The following is a 25,366-nucleotide window of genomic DNA, read 5'->3' on the forward strand; positions in this document are numbered from 1 at the left end:
GGACTCTGTTTTTGTTGCCTAAATGAGAATTTGCTGCCAACTGTCCTCCTGGCCTCTTTAGGTTTGTCCAGTGCCCCTTTTAGAGCAAATGGAGTGTTGCAGGACTATTGTATCTGCACTGGTTGCCCTGGACCCAGTACAAGATGAAGAATGGGTTTGGTTTTGTTTAAATAGGGGCGCAAACAGAGGTTTGGCCTCCCATGTGGCATTGGGCAGATGGAAATAGAGGAGGTGGGTTTTTTTTCATAGAATACTAGCGGTTGTGAGAAGATGTCCACCTTAGTGGCACAATTATTTCCTTTCTTTCTTTTAGTTGTGTGAAGTTCCATAGCAGGAGTGAACATTTTTTAGGCATTAATCCAATCGATATTAATGCCTAAATATGTTCTAAGTTGGATTTCAAAAAAGCGGGCGATGCTGAACACTCGGTTGTCCTGTTTACTTGTCCCTGTAAAACAGGACAACCAGATATTATTTTCACAGTTGATTCATAGCTGTGCATTTTGCTTATTTGTTCCTTTTTTCAAAATCTGTTTATGGATAAAATTGTCATAACGCAGTATTGTATTATTATATATAACTTTATGTCTTGGTGTCGGCATCAAACTTGTGTTATACTGTTTACATTCAAACTTGAATGGTAGTGCCGTGAAGAAGTTGCATCATTAGAATGCAAGTTATTTGTCTTTTGGCAGCACATCATGAAGGAAGGAAGGACAGCCCTCCCTCTCTCTCTCTCTCTCTCTCTGAGCCACTTAACTCTCTAGAGGGCTTTGTAATTTGTGTGGGAATGAATCCAGCTCTTTGCACTGCTCTGCCATCTTAATTCCGCACCACTTTGAACACCTTGGCACAGCTGTATAGACTTTCTCATGGGTTATGTCTGAGGCTACATCCATACCACGTGGCTTTAGTTTGAAAACTGCCTTTTCAACCTAAAACGATCTCTGTTCAAACAGGGGTTTCAGCTCTGTATCAGTAAAAATCCCTGTTCGTGCTCACACGCTTGAACATACATATCACATAACACTTCACGTACACTGGGCATGTGTGTGCCACTGTTAACAGCAAGCAGATTGTCTAGTCTGCAGTTGTTTGCATAATTACAGTTGACACTATAAACAAGAAACAACAATGGTTAAAAGTAAGAGTAGGGATTACTTTTCTAAGACCGATGACGAGGTGGAACTGAAATGAAGTGTTTACAACATTTTGCCCTCACCCAGTTGTTGTCGAGTCATGACTGATAAGAACCAATCAGGAAGCAAGCACTGCCCCAAAGTTTGTAAACGACAACGGTTTCTGCAGCAATTCCAAACTTCTCCGTTTCAAGCAATCGAAAACTGTTAAGTAGTGTGGAGGGCAGGCTTAATGGAACAACTGTCCCCTGTCCTTTTCCACATTATCTCCTCTTCATTCTTGATCGAGGCACAAAATGCATGCTGCCGTGTGATTTGTCAAGCTTACACATTTGCTCACAGCCTGTTGTGTTCGTCAGGGTTCTTTATGAGGGCAAGGAGCGTCTGATCCAGGGCTGCGAGGTCATCCAGGCCACACCATATGGCCGCTGCGCCAATGTCAACAACAGCTCGGCCACCTCGCAGCGCATCTTCATTACCCTCCGACGAGCGCCGCCCGTCCAGCCTCAGAATTCCCTGGCAGTGACGGACATTTGCGTCATTGTCACCAGCAAAGGGGAGACACCGCCACATACCTTTTGCAAAGTGGACAAGAACCTCAACTGTGGCATGGTAAGACTCATTTTTATTTTCTCAGCGAACACTTCTGCATCATCATTTCTAATTTTTAAGATTTATACGACTGTGTTTTGTCCTTTTTAGTGGGGCTCCAATGTGTTCCTTTGTTACAAGAAATCAGTATCTGCGTCCAATTCCATCAGTTACAAAGCCGGTGAGTAAAGATCTGATGGTCTCTAATGTTCTGCAATGATAAATTCATATTTTTATATCTTTTTATAATATCATCACATCTTCAGCTGTCGGCCATTTTCTGTACCTACGGAGAGATACTTGCTCTTTTGTTATTTGTCTCCCTATTAAAGTTTCAGTGTGTAGAATTTAGAGAGATCTAGTGGTGAAGTTGCATGTGGCAACTAAATAACCCTCACCCTCCCCTTTCAAACACGAGAGAGAACCTTTGGTAGCCTTGAGTTGGCATTAAAAACTCAAAATGTGTTTAGTGTAGGTTTAGGTGCTGGTTAGAGAGGACCCGCTCCTGATTTAAATACAAAAGTATTTAAATATAAAGGGCTCATTATACGGTAGCGAAAACAATAATTTGTACTATTTAGATGATTAAATACTTGTGAAAACATCACTAGTTCATTCTTTCAACACTTTTCTGTTTTATAACCTGCTTTACTCAGTGTCATTTTTTAAATGTCATTCATCAGCTTTCACCTCCAATGCCTTTCAGATGAATCATACGTAGTCTGCTTTCCTCCTCTGATTATGTTCCCTGCAAGAGTCACCACTAAGAGCACTGTTTTTTCACATTAGATAATCTAATAAATGATTAATAGAATGTGACATGACTGAAAAAACACTAGACTTACAACGTGTATGGACTGGATGCAGCGATTAATAATATAACAATATTATTTTGCAGTTCATGAAATACAATACAATAAAAGATGCAGTGTCTTGATAAATAGATATGCAACAGTTAGAAATGGTTGCAGCTTTGTGTGCTGTTGCAGTCTCAGGGAGCGACACCATCATTGTTTATCTCTGATCAACCAGTAGATGGTAATAGCGGCAGCTGGCATTTCTAAATGGTTGCGTGGCATTTTCACTGACTGAATGTTTCCCGAACAGTTATGGCCTTTAGGATAATTAATTGTGTTCTACGCATATAATCAATGCTCATATGAATGTGGACACACACACATGTAGACTCACACATTCTAGCTTTATCTCCTTGGCCCGTCTTTTACCTGCGAGGGGACTGTTTATTCATGTCGGACAACAGCACTTCCTGCCACGACCAAGATTTTCGGTTCTGCAGGTTTGGGTGCACACGTGTGAGCGTATTGTCAGAGCGTCAGCTCACCAAACAACAAGTTAAACCGAAAAGCAGAACACCTATTTCTTGATAATGAAACCAGAGTATGCCGACAGATGATTGTTCTTCATCTGAGCTGAAAAATACTGATCTCCTTTTTCTTAGATAGTCTTTTGAACGAGTCTTACAGAGAAATAAAGATATAATTGTCGGCTGTCAGGAAGTTTGATATTCGATTGTACCTGGTCTTTAAACTGTTGGATGAGCAATGCTGCTTCATTAAATTATTTGAATCTTTGAGTTTATACTCCTGTTTTCTTTCCAGGGCTTATCTTTCGTTACCCAGAAGAGGACTATGAGTCTTTCCCTCTGTCCGAGTCAGTCCCCCTGTTTTGTTTGCCTATGGGCGCCAATATCGAGTGTTGGGCACCAAACACACGCAACCCTCTGCCTGTCTTCTCCACGTTTGTCTTAACCATCTCATCTGGTGAAAAGGTAAGACACAGCTCGCTCTGGGACAACTGTCATAGATGGAGAATTGACAAGGACAACAGCTAAAAATCCTTTTAATATAAATGGAGATTTATGTCTATTTAATTGATGTACTCTTTTAAAAGCTGGCAAGGACACCAAGATATACTGAAGAGACTTGTTCCATTTCTGGTTCCAGGTTTACGGATCAGCCATCCAGTTCTACGAGCCGCATTCCGTGGATCTGTTGAGTGAGAAACAGAAGATCCAGCTGGGCCTGATGACCACAGTGGAAAAGAAGATGATCCCGAACCGGCATGTAAACACCAATAAGTGCATCTGTCTGCTCTCCCGTTGGCCCTTCTTCGAGTCCTTCCGCAAGTTCCTCATGTTCCTCTACAAACTATCTGTTTCGGGCCCGCACCCGCTGCCTATTGAAAAGTAAGAAGTGTGGACATTTCGACTGACTTAATGTAGTTGCTGACAATGTTTGTAAAGAATTTAAAAATGTCACCTTGTGTTTTATTGAGTTGTTTTTATATATTTCTGTCAACAGGCACATCTCACACTTCATGCACAATGTGTCATTTCCTTCCCCTCAGAGGCCAAGAATCTTGGTCCAGGTGATTTCCCCCTTATATCATTGCCAATCATATATATACTTTCATTTGTGTTTTTATATATTTTTTCATTATTGAATTTCTTCTTCAGCTCTCAGCACATGACAACTTGATCCTCTCCCAGCCCGTGTGCACACCTTTACCCCTCAGGTACACTGACCGCTGCCATGCAGAACATTTCTCAACAACAATTTTGTTCACATTCGAGCCATTTCAAGCTCTTATCCTTCACCTTGAAAAATATTCAGTGTGTTCATTGCTTTAATTTTTCTTGATCAAATCCTCACATTGAATAACCTTGGCCCATAAAAATATTGAGCCTTTCGCCTCTGCCTCATTGCATGAGTTTACTTTGTTTGCAAAAGCAATTCAAGTTGTGACTCAATATTTGACTTACCCTTTTATACCTGTCAAGGCTGCCTTATGCAACATTAAAAACTCACAAAGACGGTGACTGCCAGGCCTTAGTCCCACAAACTGCTAAATTAAGTTCAACTTAATGTGACCTTCTGCCGTTGCTGCTGCCTATATGATTCTCAATGGTTAGATTGAAACATTAGATAAGAAAGAAAATTAAATAAGAGATCAATTAACGAGACTTTCATTTTAAGCTCTTGAAAATTCCTCACAGCATATGTAAACATTAGAAAACTGAATTAGCAAAAAACATTAGTGGATCAAGTCGAATCTTGGCTTCACTGAGCATAAGACACATAATGGTATAATGTCTTAACAACCTTAGAAACTACTGTGCATTTATAGACACGACTGTCAAATTGAATTAGTGCAACACAGTCTCAAAAGAGATTTGACATTGTAAGCTTCACTATATTGTAAGTTGATTCTATTATTTTTCCACTACACTGTTATTTTGCATATTTTAGTGAGATTCAGATATTAATATCAAAATTGATCAAGCATGTCTCCCATTTTCCTATCATGAAACTTCACTGATCTTTCTGAACACACCTGTCTCCCCTGTTTCTTTCCCTCCCCGCAGTGGGGCGGACTACGGCACGCTCCTGATGAACCTGGGCGCGGAGAACTGCGCGACGCTTCTGCACTTTGTCCTCCTCGAGAACAAGATCCTGCTGCACTCGCTCCGGCCCGCTGTGCTCACCGGAGTGGCCGAGTCTGTTGTGGCTGTGAGTAGGCTCAAAACACTTCTCACAGTTTTACAGTTTGTATACAGCTTTTAATGCCTTGGTTAGGGAGTTATTAGTCGTGTCCAGTCTGCACATTTCTATCATTCCTGACATGTGAGTATGTTTAAGTTGAGAAACATAAATTTTGCCTCTTAAAATCCCAACCCACAAAATAACATTGTCAGACAGCATTGATGAAAGAGGCTCTTTTATCCTGTATGGTCTTTTTTATAATTACCCCATAGATGAAAAGTGATCAGGAGCGTACAGTCGGTCATTAAAAGCCAAACCTTCACTTAAATTCATCCTATTTGTTTTTCAATTGACCTGCTCTGTTGGAAGGAAAATATACTGTAATCAAATCCTCTGCATACATATAAAAAAAAGCATCAATTAGGAGATAATAAAAAACACTGTTTCATAATCACCCAGCTGTTGCTGAATCAATTGCTCTACTTACTTTATATTGGATGAGCGTAATTAACAATACTGGGATCACACAGTTTAATGCGATGAACTACAAACACAGAAAAACCTGCAGAGAGAAGAGGCCTTTGATGAGTATGTTGTAACATAGGCTCATTTGTGCAGTGTATTTTTTGTAATTCTTTCCATTATGGGAGATTCTTTTAAACAAAACTGTGTTGCATGTAAGAAAAGATTGTGTGCTGTGAAATATCTGGATTGAAATCCTCTATACTGGACTTGTGATGTTTTGCGCTGCTATCACTTGTTTACTGGCATCTGAACTTTGTCTGCATGTCTCGTTGAATTCACAGAATGTCACAATCCCCCAAAATCCACCAAGGGCATTTGAATTGACACAATAAATTCACAATATTGAAGACAAATATGTCTTACAGAGCTGGAATTGTGGTCCAAATGTTATTCTGCTCAAAGTATTGTTAGTTAGGATTTAAAAAAACTTGTTGGACAATGTTACTACAAGTGTCCAACTTATTGTTCTTCCCTTACACCAAGAGTGGGACATTTCTAGGCATTTTGCCTCAGTGATAAGTGCCTAGAAGTGTCTGGCTCATTATGATTGGTCGGGACATTTCTAGGCAGTTTTGCTATAATGCTAAGTGCCTACAAGTGTCCCACGTATCATTCAAACATAATTAGATGATGATTTATGGCACTTTTACTGTTTCTACCTTAACTTATCCCTGCCTCTTTTAAATCTGCGCCTCCCTCTTGTCTCTCCTCAGATGATCTTTCCCTTCCAGTGGCAATGTCCCTACATCCCCCTGTGCCCACTCTCTCTAGCTGGTGTCCTCAACGCTCCTTGTCCGTTCATAGTGGGTGTGGACTCGCGCTACTTTGACCTTTATGACCCCCCGCCAGATGTTGTCTGTGTGGACCTGGACACCAACACTATCTACCTGTATGATGTTGCTTTGATACTAAAACTTGCGTTTATCTCTGCCTTGTTCTCTTTATTTACACCAGTGTCAAACATTGCTGCCACACATTTGTTAAACTATGAGCATGTTCCATTTTTTGTGCAGCTCCCCTGTTTCTCCACAGTGGTTAAGTCAGTTGTATTGTGTGTTACAGGTCTGATGAGAAGAAACACAACAACTGGAAGAACCTCCCAAAAAAGCCTGGCAAGAGCCTCATTAACTCACTGAGCCACTTGCACCACCAGCTGGCCACCGGTACAAACAACATCTCGTGTCTGCATAAGAGCAAAAACTCCATAGTTGCCATGTCAGCTAATGAATAGTAAAAATCCCTTTGCTTTGTTCTTTAGTTTCCGTGTGTCAAACAGTTGAGGAGGACTCTGCAGTGGTTATAACCCCCATCGAGGCGGACTTCACCTGGCACAAAAAGAAGACGGCCCTGGAGGTGGAGATACAGGAGACCTTTCTGCGCTTTATGGCCTCCATCCTGAAGGGCTACCGCTCCTACCTCAAACCCATCACCCAGGCACCCTCTGTAAAGGCCACAGCTGCTGACTCTCTCTATGACCTACAAGGTAAACACAAGTCACCGACTAAAAGTGGAGATTTTTCACGAGGAGAGAATTAACTTGGATAATGTGTCAGAACCCTTTAGATATAGATAATGATGGAGTTGCTTAATGATGTGAATTTATTTATGACTTCCTGGGTTTGTAACCCGTGCGTGATTTATAGCCTTCACTCAGAAAGCTTTGACTAATGTTACATTTTATTGGCGACTCATTTTCAAGGAGCATCTCAACTTTTACTCAACCTAAGTGTTTTTAAAGATCAAACCTTTTAAATTCGGCTATTTATAAGACCTCACTAATGCTGCTGGGAAACGGGTCCTCGCTTTAATTAGCTCATTTTCTTTTTAGCACTTTTGTAAATAGCTGCACGTCGATAGACGAAGGTCGCCAGGGATAGTAGATAGACTAAAACCTAAAGGAGGATGCGCAAACAACCAATTTACAACCACACATAAATATTTATTTCTCCTTTAAGTGAATCCAGATGATCAAATCATTAAAATTCTTTATGTTGATGTTACCGTAAATTCCCGAATCAAGAATGATACTTGCTTTGAGTTAAATTTGAGAGACAATTTAACAACCTTTCCCTGTCTTCCTGCAGGTTTTCTCAAAAGCAGAGACCGTGCCCATCAGAAGTTCTACTCCCAGCTCACCAAGACCCAGATATTCATCCGCTTCATCGAGGAGTGCACCTTCGTCAGCGATAAGGACACCGGATTGGCGTTTTTTGACGATTGCGTGGAGAAGGTGATTAATGAAGTCAGTCCAGTATTCACGCTGCCTGCTGGTTTCATGTCTGTTTCTTCCTCTGAAGGTTTCTATCCACGGATAAGCCTTTGTTTTATGTTGCGTTATTGGCAAAGTAACATGTGTCCGCTGGGAGACCAAGGAAGCTAAAGTTTCCTCTGATTCATTCTTCTGCCTCTGCTCTATTTCCTCTTTTTGCAGCTTTTTCCCTCTGATAAAATCACCGACAAGGGCACCAAGGTAATCTTTTACACCGTAATCAGATTTCCTCACATTTTGCTTTTTTTATTTGTGTCTAATATTTAAAGGTAGATAAATTAACCATTTTCCCACTGCTAAGGGGCTTGAGGAGTTCCCATTTTCTTCTATCCTTAAATCCAAACCACAACGACAAAAGCATGTTTTACTTCCTGCTTGTCTGTTATCAGAGTGTAATAAGCTTGTATTGTTTGTACTGTTTGTGAACTTCAAGATAAAGATTTCTGTATTGCTAAAGCTCCGGATCTGACATTAACTGCAGGTTGAAGGCGAGTCATCGGAGGACACAAGACTTCTGGAGCTGGATGAATCGCAGAAAAGTGAGCACACCGTGTTTGTGATGCCTGCCGAACCTTCACCTGACGATGGAACTGGCCCTGCCCCTCGATACACGTAAGTCTTTTTTTCAAAATGCAAGTTATGAATGCTTCAATAAATAGAAATAGAAACATGTGCGATGCTTCCTCATGGGTTTATTTTAACTGAAACACGTCATATTTCTCATCTTCCAGCTACAAAAGTTTCCCCAGATTGAAGATGGATCTGTTTGACCGTCCCAGAGGGTTACGTCCAGCACTGAGCACCAGTGCAGCGGGGGCCAGTTTGTCCAGCAGCCCTGCTCTACTGGCAAAGAGGACGAAGCAGGTGTGTGCATGCTCATGGAGTCACTTAAACTTTCTCTTCTTCTAATCTTCTGTCTCCATCATCTTGTGCATCGGTCACGTTTTAAACAAAATGCCTTCAATACTGAATCGCCTCCAACCTGACAGGAGATCAAGCTTGCTTACAAGATGGCGAAGCGTTTCTACTCCAACCCTCCGCTGTGGGCCCGCTGTCTCTTCAGCCACTGCTATAGCCTGTGGTTCATCTGCCTGCCAGCGGGCGTGCGGCTGGCCAAGTCCAAGAGCCGTGCTATGCAGCAGGCCTACAACGTCCTCCTGAAAATGAGGACCACTGAGGTAGAGGTGCTGGATGAGGTACGGTTACATTATATGCAAGAGATTTCCGATTTATCGTTAAAAATCTGTATCTAATGATACGTTTGTGTTTTCAAATGTCTATTTAATGTCAATGTTTTGGCTTTAGGTGTGTTACAGAGTTGTAATGCAGCTCTGTGGTGTGTGGGGTCTTCCTGTTATGGCTGTGCGAGTCCTGGTTGAGATGAAGAAAGCTGGTGTACATCCCAACGCCATCACATATGGATACTACAACAAGGTCACATATCACATAATAATTGCATGTCAGCAACACAATGTAACTTGTATTGAGCAACAGCGCCCTCTGCAGCTGCATGTTGTGATTAATTATGTTGGGCTCTTAGTCCAAACAATCTGACTGTGTAGACTCACTGAACTGAAGCTCAACTAAAAAGTGGATAGTCTTCATGAAGACTAAAACAACCTGCTATTTGGAGAGCTGCTGTCACAAATACACCAAACTCAGTTTAGAATGATTCATATTTAATAAGTTTCCTCGCTGAATGTTGGAGGGTTAGGGTTAAACCCTAGTTTTTAATGATGTCTGAGTCTTTTAACTAATCTACAGTTCGACATTACTTTTGAAATTGTTGGACCAGTTTCTGGCAGTTTAAGCTGAGAAGTAGGAAGGAAAGCGACATCATTCTCTTTATTTCAAATTAGTGAACCATCAAACTAAATTGAATGAAGCTGCTGCTTGCTCTTGTATTCCGTGAATTACTTCACTTGAATAACACCATCTAAGTACAAAAAAAACATTTAAAAAGCAGACTCATCATTCGTCATGTTCCATCTGCAGGCTGTCTTGGAAAGCCCCTGGCCAAGTCGAAACCGCAGTGGCCTGTTTATGTGGACCAAGCTTCGCAATGTGCTTCGAGGAGTGGCCCAGTTCAAGCAAGCTCTGGGCCCAACGACTTCCATGAAGGGACCCACACTTAGTGTCACAGGTGGGAAAGAAACACACAATATCATAGGACTGAACAGTGGGAGAAAAAAATCTGCCTAACTGATTTTATGTGTCGTGTCAATTTGAGATCTGAAACCCTTTCTTTCGTCTTTGTGTTTCTACTCCAGCTGCTTTAAAAGGAGTATCAGCAGAAGCTGACGTTGACGGTTTGAGTCATGGCAGTGCTGACAGCTCGAATGGCGTCAATGGGGAGGAACATAACCTATTTGCCCACAGCCATGGCATGGGAGATGCAACAGTAAACCACTGTATTACAGGTATTGACTCTGCAGTGCTTCAGGTCTCAATCTCTAAAGCATGATGGTCAGAAAACCCTGCACTGGAAAGATTTTCGAAGATCTGACAATTGCTTAATTCTGGAGATGCCATGGCACAGGTAGTCACAGCAGTAATCCACTTGTAAACAAATTCTCCATTTAACCCAGTTATACCAACCATCTTGCAAAGTCACTGTAGTCCCATATTTGGTCAAGGATTAGATAAAAATAGATCGGTAAAATATTCATTGTGTCTAAATGACAAAGAAGAAAATTACGAAACTGTTAAGTCAAAAAAAAGAAACTGATCTCCTTTAAGGAACCATAGTGTAGAATGTAGGAAGATTTGCTGACAGAATTTTATATAATGTTTATAATTCATACGTTTTCTCAGATAAATACCTATAAATATAGAAAACTGGCTCCCTAATGTGTTTATTTTACCTGACGTCCTCAATAGGTTCTCCTACACGCTTGGAAATGAAGGGGTGAAGGGAGGGCTTTACACCGCTGCAGACTGGTTGTTTAACAATATACTTATTATAATATATATGTGACCCACAGGAAGGCAATCTGATCAAGGCTACGGCTCTAAGGATGAGCTGCACCAGGAGCTGACAGAGCCTTCACATGCAGCCGCCCTGTCGTCCGAACAGAGCAAAAATACCAAAGCACAACACAACGGTGAGAGAATCTACTTTCATTATTATCATGTGCTGTATGTTTTTGATTATAAATACCTCCATTTTACTTTTTGCACATCAGCATTGAGTGTGTATTATTATGTACAACCAGGGGGCGACATCGCCGGCTCAGTGGACAGTGCAGTCGCAGTATCAGAACCCCCAAGTCCTGTTGATGTGCCCTCATCTGTCCCGAGCATTGTAAAGCCGTCTACAGGGAACTATGATGGTGAAGCAGGTGAGGGGAAGATGAGGCTTTAAGTTGAACTGAAACGTGACTTCTCAGCTTTTTTTTTGTAAATATCTATCTAGATTCTAGATTTCAACTCTTAAGTTTCTTACCCGTACATATTCTACAGTTACAGGGAAGCTGTTCAGGAGACACAGCAAGAACAATAAAGTGTCTCTCCCTGATGACGACGCCCCTCTGGCATCAGGGGACGTGGCCAGCCAGTCTCAACCACAGCGGCAGAAATCCTTCTCTGAGCGCAGCTGTAGCTTCAGCGCTGAAAGTCGTGCTGGAATGCTCCTAGAGAAAGGCGTGGACCACATGGCCAGCCAGATGGGCGCCGATGCCCGTATACTGGCGGCAGCGCTTTGTGCCGGTCAAACTCCAACTCCCAGCAGTGTGTCCAAAGCACTTTTTAAAGATCTGGAGGAGGAACCTGAAGAAGATCAGGGATTGATGCATGGGAAGCTACCAGCTGAAGACGAGCCAGGAGAGTCAGAAAAAGGGAAGGAAAATGATGGAGATGTGGAAGAGAGTGAGGACCAAATGGAAAAAGAAGAAATAAAGCAAACTGAAGTACATGAAGATGAATCTGGGGTGCGAGGAGCAACTCTGGAGAGGGCAGACGTGAAGGTGGGGGCTGACCCACTTTCCCTCCTGGTATCCGAGAGTGAAGAGTCGGCCTCTGTTACCAGCCAGGAGCAGCCGCGCTCGGTGCCAGCCGTGGTGTCCCGCAACCTGGCTGAGGAGATCGAAATGTACATGAGCCTGAGGAGTCCTCTGGGTCCCAAGTCCTCCAGCATGGAACTCCATCAGTCCAAGGGAGACTCCACTGAACCCCCTCAGCCCAAAAAGACCATGGAGCGCAGGTCCAGCCTTCCCGTGCCTCCTGTCAATACTCCGAGTGGCTCACCGGGCGACACACCCAAGCGCAGCCCCAGCACTGTCACTCGCTCCAAGACATTTGTCTCAAAGACAAAAACCTATGCCCGCACCACCGCCAGCCCGAGTAATAGGTCATCCTCACTGACAGCACTAGTCAAGTCCTCGCAGGGAGGGTCTCTGGGCTCAGTCATAAACTCTATTTCAGGCATCAAGATGGACACTCTGTTGTCGGGCCCTAAAATCGATGTGCTAAAGTCTAGCATGAAGCAGGCGGCAAATGTGGCCAGCAAAGTGTGGGGGGCAGTGGCATCAGCTTACTCCTACTCAGATGATGAGGTGAGGCTATTTAAAGGATAATTCAACATTTTTAAACACATTTTAATTTTGTCAAGGTTTTGTTGCCAAAACCAGGATTGACTTCATTCAATCTGTAAATATACGATCCATCGGTCTTTATTCTGCAGGATGAACAAGCTCAGGGTCGTGGCGGTGGCTTCCCATCAGATTTGGATGAGCACACGTTGGCTGCACACAATGTCGATGAGAGTCCTGATAGAGGGGTCATCCCAGGTTTGGTGGCCAATGGTTTGAACCAGAGCTGCACCAGCCTAGGCAGCAGCAGTGGCAGCAGCGACACAGGCCGAGGGACCCACCAGACGCGTAAGCACACACTCTAGCGTAGACATGAGAGAAGTAGAAGAGCTGGGTTATATCAGGTGGGAGAGCTGCGTTGTCGGCTGTAAAAAAAAGTATAATTCTCTCTCTGTCTTTAGATCCAACCCCAGGACGAGCAGGCAGGGGTCCAGACTCTGAGCAAAGCTCCTTACATCACGCTTCCTCCTCAAGCATCTACCAAAACCTTGCATTGGAGGTCAGACTTAACATATACAACCAACTACTGTGCTGCGGCTTGTGCTGCCGAGCTTGTCACATTAGTAACCGGGATGTTCTATTTCTCTGCTGACAGGTGCTGATGTCGAGCTGCTCCCAGTGCCGCTCCTGTGAGGCTCTGGTGTATGATGAGGAGATTATGGCAGGGTGGACAGCCGATGACTCCAACCTCAATACCAACTGTCATTTCTGTCAAGCAGCCTTCCTTCCCTTTTTGCACGTTGAGTTTCATGACTTGCGCACGTCAACCGGGTAGGAATATCTTGTCGTCCATCATATCCGTACCCCTGTACTTATTTTAAAGTAGCGTTCAGATGAATTACAAAAACTTCTTCCTCTTGGAAAAGACGTCTTAACGAATACAAATGATCGATAATCTGATCTATCTAATAATGATCAAACACTATTTTCTTCTCTCTTTAAGATTCTATATGAATCCCAGTGCCTCAGGAGACAGTATCCACAGCGCCCATCCCACAGCCAGCAGCTCAGCTGACATTAAGACACAAGACCTTATCAGTTTCCCTGAGGAGGAACCTAGAGAGACACCAGATGATCGACCCGGAGCTCATAGGTACAGCTTCATGGGAATCTTGCATGCTCCACTAGGCACACTTGGAATAATTCTGCAAAAAGCTTAATATCTGTATCCTATACAAGCTCTCTTTTTCTGTTTCTAGTCTGATTCCGGAGCCGGTGCAGTCTGACCCTCTGGGTCTGCTAGAGCACCACTCTGAAGGGAAGCAGCAGAGATGCAGCGGGACGTCATTGACGCGCAGCAACAGTGTTGGAGGACCGTTGCAGGGCCTGGACTACTCCCAGAGACCTGGTCCTGGTGTATCCACAACCAGCTTGCCTTGTAGCCTGCAAGAGGTGTCGGTCAGTGTCACAAACTAACCTTATCACTTATGAATGTGGCTGGTAACCCTGTATTTGCAATGCAGTGAAGCTAACGGGTGCAATGCAATGTGCGTGTGATTGTCAGGATGGCATGGGGACCAAACGGCCCAACCCCAACCCTGTGTCTGTGCCGTACCTCAGCCCCTTGGTGCTACGTAAGGAGCTGGAGACCCTGATGGAGAATGAGGGGGATGAGGTAACCACACATATGTATCCACATGTTCTGACAGTAGGGCTATAAAGCTTTATAGACGTTTGTTGACTTGTAAGTCTAACTTATCTTTGTCCATCCAGGTGATCTACACCCACAAGTTCCTGAGCCAGCACCCCATCATCTTCTGGAACCTGGTGTGGTATTTCCGCCGTTTGGACCTGCCCACTCACTTACCTGGTCTAATTCTGACCTCTGAACACTGCAACAATGGAGTGCAGGTTGGATAATTAATAATTTATCTATGATGATTGTTTTGTTGGTTCTGCTAGAGCAAGCTGATACTTACCCACACAATGTTTTTGCAGCTCCCTCTGACGTCACTGTCCCAGGACAGTAAGCAGGTGTACGTCCAGCTCCTGTGGGACAACATCAACCTGCACAAGGAACCTAGAAAACCCCTCTACCTGCTGTGGAGGAGCTTGTGTTAGTGTGAACACAAAGACACATATTAGTTTCAGACCATCTTGTCCACAACCACATGTTCAAATCTTTATTTTATCTTCTGAAACAGTTTTATATAACTGTGCAAAATCATTGTTGTTCAGCAGGGGTCAGAAATTTGGCTAATTCGTTAAGGGATATTTATGTGTTTGTGTTTCTTAGTGGAGAAGAAGGGGACGCTGGCTCCGACTGACCACCAGGAGATCCGCACCCTCCTCAACACAATTGTTCGCAGCATCCAGACCAATGACGTCTACGGACCAATCAACCTGTTGCTCCGAGAGATCAAGCAGTGCCCGGAGGGGACCAAACGGCAAAGGTCAGCCCCGTTCTTCGTTTTTTACTCTCCCATATTTGTGATTCATGTAGTGTCAGTGAATAGAAGTAGTATGCCTCATTTGTGTGGTGTGACTCTCTCTCAGGAGTATCTATAGAGAAATACTGTTTCTGTCACTGGTTTCCTTGGGACGGGAGAACATCGATGTAGGTGAGTGTATGACCTCAACAGCATTAAGGTTTAGGGGCATATTCACACCTGAAGGTTCAAACCAAAGTCTTGGTTACATTGTTTGCATATTTTTAAACCATCATTAGTGATTTTCAATGCGAAAACCCTAGACAACCACTGCTCCTCTGACTTTGTGAATCTCCACACCCCCTTCCCTTTTAAACCTGCAGAGGCCTTCGACAGGGAGTACCGCCTGGCTTACGACGAGCTGAGCCCCGAGCAGCTCAAGTCATTGCACCGCATCGATCAACCGCCCACCCCCAGCGTTCAGTGGTGTCTTAAAAGCTTCGGAGCCCCGTTCATCTGACAAATCTGTTGCTCAAAATGAGCAACAGAGAGGAAAATATCGGCGGGAAGGAATCGGTTGGTGGCGCGGGGTGTGAGCGGAAAATAATTTGTAATTTAACACCTTCAATTGTCCTTACATGGTACTTCTTCTTCCCTCTGTATTGAAAGATGCCTACTGTCTTCTTATTAAGCTTGTCGTGGCTTTTATAATCAGATGGTGCAAAGAATGATGAATCATCGTACAGAATGTATTGACTGCCCCTGTGGTGTCTATATCTGCTGTGTGTGTGTATGAGGGAGGAAGAGAGATAGAGAGAGAGAGAGAGAGAGAGAGAGACATCATGGAGTCAATTCTCTGTCTTGTAGCCTTTTCAACACTTTGCTTATGCCCACATTAGTTCAGTGAGATTTGTCTGAGGCTGTGTACAGACCCCAACTGTTCCTTTCTGCACTTTCTAACAAAAAACAAAAAAACACAAACAAAACAGTAACTCAAGTCCGCCTGTCTTTTTGTACATATCTTTTTTTACTTGAGGGAAATCTGAAACCGGAGTTGCCTATTATTTTTTTGCGACGTCTAAACTGTTTAATCTAAGTCTTATTGAATGTTACGTTGCGTATGTACAGGTCAGATATACGTGTAAATACGTGTCAGTAGCAGACGTGTCCATGGGAGACGACTGTTGATGACAATCACTAATTAATCATCGCTTAAATCGATACACGACATTCCACTTTCCCTTTGAGCAAAACAGGTCTTAAAGAAGCATTGAACACCCATGTGATTAAAACCTGCTATTTGGAGAGAAACCATTAACAAAAAGATAAAAGAGCAATCGTAAGTAAAGACGTGTGCCACACTACTGATCCCCACACATGCTCTCTTGTGTCAGTGTATTTTTAATATCTTTTTTAACAGTAAATCACTGTACTTGTCCAGCTTGCACACCTCCTTGTCATTATGAATTCGAGCTGCGATGTAATAATTACATGTATTCTTCAATGTAGCATAAAGTACTTTTTTTTTTTTAATTAGGAATATTACCTGCTGACAGGATGCTTTGAATATTTGTGGTAACTTTTTTGGGGTGTTCTGCACAGCTGACACAGCGACAAGGAAGAAACGTGACATTCCACTAAATGCCGAAAGAGACGGAGAAAAAATAAAAGTGCTGCGATGAACTGCTGGGAAATGCCAGCAGATGGTCCCACTGTAGATTTGGGGAATGGGACGATGACTTGTACAGATGTAAAAATTTTAATTTGCACTGCATCGATGAAAACCTGACCTAAATCCGGGGGGATGACGGGACGAGACCTCCTCAGATTATTAACAATAAACAAAGCAAAAAGAAAATTCTCAATTATTTATTTTTGTATTATTGACATTTGGATTGCAGACAGTTTAGTAACTTAGCATTTTTAAGACTAACAATCCCCTCTTTCCCTTTGAATCTGTCTTAAGGGCTTAAGGACCCCCGTGTGCTGACTTTGTAAATGTGTTCTCCTCATGGCAGAGGGTGTACAGAAAAGACTGTTCTTTAACAATGATAGATAAAGTGATCTCTTACCGTCCTGTGGAAAAGGAATTGAATGTCTAAACTTAAATGCGCTGCAATAAATGAATTTGTGAAGTGATTGAAACTGAAATGTGTCTGTGTTTTTGTCCCTGCTTCGATGGGGCATTGTGCTGTACCTATTTCCTCAGCTCTGTTCTCAAGCACACATATATACCGTATTGTATTTATGACTCAATTTAAATCGGCAGACCCGAAAATCTTCGACACTTTCCCTTCTGTCAACATTTATTTTCAGGTCTGCATCAATCTGTATCCTCCATCTTGCTCAACTAATTTCTTTCGTCTTTTTCATTCACCATCTCATCTGCGCTCTAAAGTGTCATACCTGCTCTTCACACATTATTTCTCCTCAAATCACAAACAATCCAACCGGCTTTAGTTTTAATCTGATTTTTTGCAGATTATCACAATATAACATTTCGATTTTATTTTTAAACTGCAGGGCTAATTTTACTTCAGCCCTGTTTATTTACCTATATATTCTTTTTATTTTATTGTTTCTGTCATTTAAGATGTTTCTATGATATGATATCCCATATTAAGTCCAATATGTACTCACAAGCTTGTATATAGTGATCAAAAACCACAAAGCTTTATCTATAATCACTCTGTATTACTATATTTATCTATAACTATATTTATATATCTATCAATATCTATAATAATAGACACAACACTTTTAGTTACACTTAAATAATACATTTTATATCACAATTAAGTGATAATTGTAAAGGCAGCGTTTTCAGCCTGTGTTTAACTTGAACTCAATTGCTTTCTTTCGGATGATATTATAATCGCCAATATCCTTCCGCCATGCAACATAGTTCTAGAACTGCCGTGTTTCCGGCGTGGCTCGTAAATCCGGTGCAGGTGTTTCCATTAAAGCTGCTCCACGGTTACCCACGCGTACCCTCAGGTGAGCCGGCGGTGAGAACAGACGGAAGATGGCGCCGAGACGCACAAGGAACGCGGTGACCATCCCGAACCAAGAGCAGATGAGACGCAGCAGACTGGCTCTGTTCATCCAGCAGTTTGAGAAAGAAGGTGGGTTCAGCTTGGTTAATGTTCCGCTTCAACACGGTCCTACCGTTGTACCTAAAACACCCACGTTTATGTCCTCCAGCCCAAGAGCGCATGAATGAGCTGGAGGCCAAACTGGAGAACATGCTGTCCACGGTGGACAAGGTGTTCGAGGTGGAGCTGATGAAGATGCCTCCTTCTCTTCAAAACACCCTCATCGGAGATTTAATCAGAGGTGAGTGGTTTTTATTTAGTTCATAAAATGTATTTGTCCTAGTTCAACAATATACTGTGACTTTGTTATTGTTTGTGTGAAGAAGGAAGTTGGAAAACCTTGTGTTCATCCTGCCTGGTTTATCTGCAATGAAAATGTCGTTCTTCCATTTATATGAAACTCCACAGTCTTTTATTCCTGTTCATGTGTGTCTCTGCTGTAAGTTAGTGTTATGTTCTTTAATTACATGCCGACTATTTCAGAGGTCAGTTAAGTCAATCTTTAAATCAGTTTAAAAAAAATTTTAAACCAAAAACTCTGGAGCATTGCATCAACAAATGAACTTTGTGTTTTGTACTTTGTAGACAATTTGCTCAAGAATAAGTTATTCTATGAATGTTGTTGCTATGACAGAGATCAACACACTCTGCCAAAATATAAATGACCAACTTCTATTCATCGTCTGTCCAAATCGCACCAAATTTACCTTCTCCAACGGCCCTGTGTTACAGAGCAGGAACTCTCAGCCAGTGATGTATCAATTGCCATGAAGGTGAGCTGACAAATCTCATCTTATAGTTTTTTTTTTTTAATTATTAAAGTTTTAACCGGCTTAGTTGTCCCCCCTTTATGCAGAACGAGTCCCTCGAGATGCACCAGACCCTCAGGCGGTGTCACAGTAAAAGAGGTGATTTACTTTTTTTTTAAGTAGCATTAATTTAGAAAATCGTGCTCAAAATCTGATTGTAATAGTTGAATGGTCATTTGTGCTTTTATTTTCGTAGTCCAATCAAGTGCTTCTACCACAGTTCAGTCTGCTTCAGTCCAGAGGGCCTCACACAAGACCACTAAGGTACCTGATGATGGAGCAGGTGATGTTTGCACATGCACGTTAAAGAAGACCACAGTGATGTGACCGATCTAATACTTTTATATGTTCAGAAGTTTCAAAGACTGTCAAAGGTCAACATCACTGTTTCCTCTCAAACTTTTTTATTTTTTTGCATCCAGAACAAACCATATCTGCAAAAGGCCACGAGATTCCTTTCAAAAATGTTTTTTGGCCTCTTGAAAATATGTCTAATTTTCCCAAATTTAGTCTTAATTTTGACTACTCTCCTATTGGACTCAAATATTATAACTGCAGGTTTGTAACTCTAGTCTTTTTTTACTTGCAGGCCTTAAATGGCACAAGCAGGACCAGAACGTTGGCCGGCAGTAGCAGCACAGGAAATATCCGGTAAGAAGTGTAGAAATGTGTCTTCTGCTGAGCTTCGTGCAGACTGCTGAAATTTGCCGTTGATTTCTTTGTTTTATTTTTTTCTACAGGGGATCCGCAGTCACTGCCAAGAGGACTCAAAGCCGGTTGACAAAAACCAGTGAGCAGATACCAGTCACCAAACCCAAACTCAGGTTTATTTGGGGGGGGGGGAGATCATTTCACTGCCACTGATATTTGTACCTTTTTGGTTTCTAAAGGCCAGTTAATTTTTAATATGAGGAGCTGATGGGACTCTTGTGTCTCAGGTCGGTGGTCTCTGCTGGTGATCTGCATTGTTCAATGGCCGGCTCGGCTGCACACGTCACCGTCACCACGGCACAGGGGCAGGTATGATGCTGGACGTAGGATTACGGAAAATCTCCTGGACTGATTTTCTCTAAACTTGATAGGATATGGGCTGAGGAAAAACTCTGAAGGGAATAAAATCTGGCATATTTTGGGAACTGATATCTTTGAATGTGTGCAAATCCCTTTTGAGTGCCATTGTATTTATTCAATTTAAGGCATGTCGATTTGACCAAACCATGTAATACCGACAAACGCTTAAGCCTCTGTCATGATTTAAAAGCTCCATAGACTAGACACATCTGGCCTTCCTGCTAATATTTAGTTTCACTGTTAATACCGGACGCACGTGTTGCCAACTAAATGTACTGAATGGATTCTACATGTGGTTCTCTTCATTCTAGACCGTCAGCTTCTCTGAAGAGACAAAGGAGGAAATAAACCTCGAAATGCTGGATGACGTGGCATGGTGCCAGATTCAGAAGCTGACGGTAATGGTGCACTTTTAGTTTTTTTTTTCAATGTGTGTCTGAAAGTTCATTACCAGAACAAAAGGAGTTAACAAGCCTTTTGACGTATGAAAGCATCTTGAAATGTAAAGTTTTCCGACTTGTCGGATTTTGGACTTTCAGAATCTGATGGAGTATCTGTCCAGGCAAAATCGCTGCCAGCGATGAGTGAAGATTCCGGAGCAAGTCCACTGAGACAGGAGGATTTTTTTATGTGTTTTAACAAATAAAATAATAAAGCTTATTTGCATTATCATGTGACTACACGGTGCATTTGTACGATTTAGTCCATAAAATGACAAAACAAAGTCCTGTGAATACATTTGCTGAACCTTTTAATCCAATTGAAAGAACATCCATTTAGAAATACAGGTTCATAAAAGCAACAATATGTTTTTTTTAGGTTTGAGTTCATTATTTTAAACGAACTCGAACATCATGTTTGTAAAATGTGTCAAGAAAAATCGACCCTGTCACAACAAACTACCTACTTCTTTTTAATCTTAAAAAAGGAACTACAACACAGCTGTAATGAGTCACTTTAGCTTCTCCATCTCCACTTCCATGGGCGCTGCGCTGTGTGGCGGGGTGGAGGGAGACGTGGACGGGGCTTGCGTCTCTTCAGGAGCCAGTCGTGGATAGAAGGGACCGACCAGCCAGTTGAGCGGCGTGTTGTTGACCAGATAATCCATGACGTTGTCCAGAGAGCTGCTTATTTTGCCCAGCTGTGCTCTGCTGCTGGCCAGCATGCTGTCGGGCAGGTCTCCCAGCACCTGGGCCTTGCTGAAGTTGCTGTAGACCTGCGAGGCAGAGCGGCCGAGGGAGAGCGCCTCCTGCTGGACGTTATGGGGGAGGCCCTGCAGGCCGGAGACTATGACCAGACAGGTGGTTTGGAGCTGCTGGGTGAGGGAACGTGCCAGGGCCAAGGTGTTAGACTCAATTACCTGCGAGGAAGAAATGGACAGATTCACCTTTGAAATATTTTTTTTTTTTTTACTCCACATGTTCAGATGCACTTGATGGTCTATATTAGTGATGAAAATATAACATGTTTGTTTCGTTGTCTTTTATTTTGTGCACCGTATGGCAAGCCAAGTTTCCTCCTTACCTCTGCAGCATGCCCATTCTCCTGGGTTTGACTGTTGGACTTCCACGCCACCAAAGAGTTGAGCTTGTCATTTACAATCTGGTTTGCCCCGCCAATATGCTTTCTGCCGTATTCAATCTGGGAAAACAAACGCAACTGAGCAATTGATCCACCTTTTGTAGAGACCACAGACGTCTCATGAACGGAATGTCTCATATTGTGAGAGCCAGCGGACCCACCATGTCAACAGTGGAGTTGAGCCCTGAGATGAATCCCATGCTGCGTTGCTTGCCATCTTGGATTCTGGCCACAGCCCTGGTGTATGCCCGCTTCCTCAGCTTCGTGGAGAGAGAACCCAGTCGCACGTAGTAGCTCACATTCCTCCTATCAAAGCCGTTCACAGTTTTTGCCTCCAGCTCTGTCACGAGGGAGGGAAAGGTAACATGTTCAGTCAAAAAAATAAAATCTAAATTGATGCAATTAAGTCATTCATCCTTAATCGTGAGGTGTGAAGACGTCTGCTACAAATTGCCATGACGTTGGCCTTTCGCATGTTTAAGTAACTGGAAGCATTAAAGCCATGACACGTATCAACTGGTTAATTCCTGAAAAGAGAAGCACATAGTGTACAGGCTTGTTATAATCTTCTGCAGGTCACAGTTCACTCTAAACAACTGGCCCTTTTAATGACTGAGAAAAACAAGCAATGCAAATTTAGATTCCCCCCCTAAACTGAACAAATCCAGCTTAAACAACGTACTCTAAGATAACTGGCCCCTGATTCAGCCTGTTACAGATAAACAAGCTCTTATTTCATCAGCTGCTCTCATTTTGTGTCTTGTTAAAACCAAAACCGCTCAAAGTAATAAAACAACTCTATATAAGATTGTATATTTTTAGCCTGGTATTTAGTATTATATAGATGATTGTTGGATATTTTTATGGAATAGGAAATAAAATACACCTTTCTATTGAGCAGCTTAATTTTTTTCCTCCTATGAAATCAGATCCTATGCCTCTAAGAAAAGTAATGAAAGAACCTATAAGCGTAGACGAGTCTTTGTCTAAGTCTTTAACTGCCTCGTCTGAAGAGGGGCCAATGCCTGAAACATTACCAGGGAGGTAAATACCAGTGAAGGTGCTTTGGCTCAGTTAAAATTGCCCCCCCCCCCCTCTCACCCAGCTCATCCTCCGTCAGAGGCAGGTACTGCTCCACCAGGCTCTCGGACGTACTGAGCGCCGTGTCCACTCCGCTGCTGACCAGCTGGGCCACTCTGCTCTCCAGCACTGTGCTGACACTCCCAGTGACCACAGTCTTGGTCCTCTCCATGCCACCCTGCACCGCCTCCCGAGTTCTCCCCACAACACTGGTTAGCGTGTCTGAGACCGTGTCCTTGGCCGTGCTCACCACATCCTTGGCACTGGAAACGATCTGGACGGGGGACAGAAACATGGACGAATAAATAAATGATTCATCGAGGATACAGCAGTTGAGAAAGACCAGACATTCGACGTGGCTGAACTCTGATTAGTCAACATCAACTGTGAAATAGGAAGTTGTGAAATTTGGAAATCCAGTTAATACCTGCTCAGACGGCTGGTGCAGAATCGGTAAGGTTTTCTCAATCTTGTCCAAACCTTTGCAGGCGAGGTCATTGGCAATGGCAACTGCAAGCGACAAACAAAGTAAATAACATGATCAGATTTAATCTTTAAGCTTTGCAATTCTATAAAAAGGTTCCCCTGGATTATTCTGTACATTTATGCTCATTCCGGTGTGATTATGAGGGAACAGATAAACTGGGTGAAAGTTCAGGAAGGGCCAGAGCCAGCAGCCCAACTTGAACATCCTGTGTGACTCACATAGTCAGCACATAACTATTCTCTTAGTTTCACTTTAGTCAGATAAAAGTTTCACGCCACGCCTACGTACATAGGCCAGCCAGTTAAGTGAATTCACACTAAAGAGCATCTTACTCTGGGGCTCCAGCTTGTCCATTATGGGCGAAGCAGTGGTGAGGGCCACGGAGGTGATGGTGCGGACTCCCTGTTCGGCGGCCTCACACACGCTCCTGATGTAAGGGTGGGTGTCCTTGGTGTTGCAGTACATGCTGGACACCAAGCCGTAGGTGGAGCTGACCAGAGGGAGGCTGGTCACCCTCTCCACCACATTCTGTCGGACATAAACAGGAAACATTGGTTTATTCAAATTATTCTATGATTTGGTTCAGAAGTGCCTCCTTTCACAGATACATATCTATGTTTTTCATGTTATATACTTTTTCCTATTGGGTAATTCATATTTAATTCTGAATACTGTGTGGGAGAAACATCTGATATGTGTCACATACATTATTTTTGCATTGCTGAACAGGGTTAGGGTTAGTTATCTTTTTATTTATATTATTAAGATTCCCCCCAAATTAATTTAGCCTCTCTCCAGATGTAAACTTATGATATGCTTTATATATTTTTGCCTATGTAGGAATTGCATAAAACTTAGTATTTAACTCAACTAAATCATACACATTTAGGGTTTATAATGTAACAGATTATAATAAAGGGTGAAGGCAATAATCAGATGGATTGAAAATTTCGTCAAGGTGTATTCAAATCAATAGTAACAAGGCAGAAAGTTCTTACTTTTCCAAACTTTGAAATGGACGTTTTATTTTGGTATTTGTCAGCGGACAGAAATTGTCCTAAATAACAAGTGTGATGTTGAAAACAGGAGATCCAAGTCTTTTTACACTCACCTGATGTACGATGACGTCTGCTGCTGCCATGTCTCCTGAAAGATAACAACTTTTAAAAGTTTGATAAACTGAACAAATAACGTGAAGGCATCATTACAAAAGCTAAAATAGGTTGAAATACAATATGAGACGATCTGTCATTAAAACTCACCGGGTGTTGTCTGCCTCTTTTCCGTTCAGTGAACTGATGCCGCATGACGAGCTGCAGCTGGATTTATAGAGTGCGCAACTATCGCGAGATTTTACGCGGCGTGGTTTCTGGGCCAAAGGTAAAGGGGCCAAAAGTTGAGTTGGGGAAATCCTGTGAAATCATTCCTCACGAGTCTGTGACCCATGACAGCTGACTGATTTATTATGGTTTCATAAGACATTGGCTTATCCTGATCACAGGAGGATTAATAACATTTTTATAGAGGTTGTCATCTAGAAAATAACATTACAGTCTTACATGTTCATTAAGTACAGACAGAAACTTCATAGGAAAACTTTATTTCAAACTCCTGGGTCCACACCAGTATAAAATTATAAATCCTAAAAGTTTAATTGAAACCAACGCTATCATACAGTACTGGTTGTAGAATAAATAAGATGATTTACTTCCTATATTAAACATCCATAATCTTCAAATTTGCACATTTTTGTAGGAACATGGTGAGATACACATCTAAATTGTATCGTATTTGATATTGACCCCTAAAGAACAACATCCTGACCTTGAATATTATCTGAGCCCAAATTTGTTATTTGTAGTTAGTTAAAAAACTGTTTTTATTTAGTTAACAATAACACACACACACGCACACACACGCACACTGGACATTGATCTAATGATATGTTATCGTCCACGTCACATCGTCGTCATTGATTTTCTTTTATATGATTTTATAGCAATCAAAGTGCATCTGATGTGGACTCATGACTCATCAGGATGACTTAATGAAACATATAATGTTTCTCTCTGGCTTTCAGAGGTGTAATGTGTCTTATATTTTACCTTCTTGAATAATTGGCCTTAAAGGGTTACTGTAGGCCTAACATCCTTCTGCCTAGAATTGTTTATTGTTCATAAATGACGCATAAAATCAACATTTTCAGAGAAGAAATGAATTAAAGATGGACCGTGGTGCCCCACGTGCCCCTAATGTAA

The 25,366-nt window shown here is 42.4% G+C and overlaps 3 protein-coding genes across 5 annotated transcripts in view; 2 read left to right on the forward strand and 1 right to left on the reverse strand.

The window, feature by feature from the left end:
* dennd4c (DENN/MADD domain containing 4C) overlaps positions 1-17,130 on the forward strand; it is a 30,843-nt gene extending 13,713 nt beyond the window's left edge. Inside the window, exons 3-34 of one of the 2 annotated variants that reach the window (XM_062384258.1) lie at positions 1,499-1,751; positions 1,842-1,911; positions 3,350-3,519; positions 3,695-3,936; positions 4,052-4,118; positions 4,207-4,265; positions 5,116-5,260; positions 6,472-6,647; positions 6,821-6,921; positions 7,017-7,241; positions 7,843-7,988; positions 8,190-8,228; positions 8,509-8,639; positions 8,759-8,891; positions 9,017-9,223; positions 9,333-9,461; positions 10,023-10,170; positions 10,298-10,447; positions 11,012-11,131; positions 11,243-11,368; positions 11,490-12,580; positions 12,709-12,904; positions 13,018-13,115; positions 13,212-13,387; positions 13,560-13,709; positions 13,816-14,014; positions 14,121-14,231; positions 14,330-14,467; positions 14,555-14,672; positions 14,853-15,009; positions 15,113-15,177; positions 15,369-17,130. In XM_062384258.1, coding sequence (XP_062240242.1) covers positions 1,499-1,751; positions 1,842-1,911; positions 3,350-3,519; positions 3,695-3,936; positions 4,052-4,118; positions 4,207-4,265; positions 5,116-5,260; positions 6,472-6,647; positions 6,821-6,921; positions 7,017-7,241; positions 7,843-7,988; positions 8,190-8,228; positions 8,509-8,639; positions 8,759-8,891; positions 9,017-9,223; positions 9,333-9,461; positions 10,023-10,170; positions 10,298-10,447; positions 11,012-11,131; positions 11,243-11,368; positions 11,490-12,580; positions 12,709-12,904; positions 13,018-13,115; positions 13,212-13,387; positions 13,560-13,709; positions 13,816-14,014; positions 14,121-14,231; positions 14,330-14,467; positions 14,555-14,672; positions 14,853-15,009; positions 15,113-15,177; positions 15,369-15,505 — 5,473 coding nt within the window. In that variant the 3' untranslated portion in view covers positions 15,506-17,130. The remainder of the gene's footprint in view (positions 1-1,498; positions 1,752-1,841; positions 1,912-3,349; positions 3,520-3,694; positions 3,937-4,051; positions 4,119-4,206; positions 4,266-5,115; positions 5,261-6,471; positions 6,648-6,820; positions 6,922-7,016; positions 7,242-7,842; positions 7,989-8,189; positions 8,229-8,508; positions 8,640-8,758; positions 8,892-9,016; positions 9,224-9,332; positions 9,462-10,022; positions 10,171-10,297; positions 10,448-11,011; positions 11,132-11,242; positions 11,369-11,489; positions 12,581-12,708; positions 12,905-13,017; positions 13,116-13,211; positions 13,388-13,559; positions 13,710-13,815; positions 14,015-14,120; positions 14,232-14,329; positions 14,468-14,554; positions 14,673-14,852; positions 15,010-15,112; positions 15,178-15,368) is intronic. The other variant, XM_062384259.1, reaches the window with a different exon arrangement.
* Positions 17,131-17,918: 788 nt separating this feature from the next.
* On the forward strand, positions 17,919-20,629 carry cdca9 (cell division cycle associated 9). Its single transcript, XM_062384262.1, has 10 exons — positions 17,919-18,110; positions 18,190-18,321; positions 18,813-18,853; positions 18,937-18,988; positions 19,086-19,153; positions 19,479-19,540; positions 19,630-19,713; positions 19,828-19,909; positions 20,272-20,358; positions 20,500-20,629. Exons 1-10 carry the CDS (start codon positions 18,011-18,013, stop codon positions 20,542-20,544), a joined length of 753 nt encoding a protein of 250 aa, XP_062240246.1. The 5' UTR covers positions 17,919-18,010; the 3' UTR covers positions 20,545-20,629.
* Positions 20,630-20,694: 65 nt separating this feature from the next.
* plin2 (perilipin 2) lies at positions 20,695-24,419 on the reverse strand. Of its 2 annotated transcripts, none has more exons than XM_062384260.1 (8): positions 24,371-24,419; positions 24,220-24,254; positions 23,441-23,636; positions 23,049-23,131; positions 22,643-22,895; positions 21,703-21,881; positions 21,485-21,601; positions 20,695-21,320 (listed from the first exon to the last, which is right to left on the reverse strand). In XM_062384260.1, exons 2-8 carry the CDS (start codon positions 24,247-24,249, stop codon positions 20,913-20,915), a joined length of 1,266 nt encoding a protein of 421 aa, XP_062240244.1. In that variant the 5' UTR covers positions 24,250-24,254; positions 24,371-24,419; the 3' UTR covers positions 20,695-20,912. The 2 variants fall into 2 exon arrangements, with proteins under 2 accessions (XP_062240244.1, XP_062240245.1); XM_062384261.1 differs by having other exon boundaries at positions 24,220-24,251; positions 24,371-24,393.
* Positions 24,420-25,366: the final 947 nt, after the last annotated feature.

The sequence above is a fragment of the Platichthys flesus genome, chromosome 24, assembly GCF_949316205.1.
Source record: "Platichthys flesus chromosome 24, fPlaFle2.1, whole genome shotgun sequence".
NCBI lineage: Eukaryota > Metazoa > Chordata > Actinopteri > Pleuronectiformes > Pleuronectidae > Platichthys > Platichthys flesus.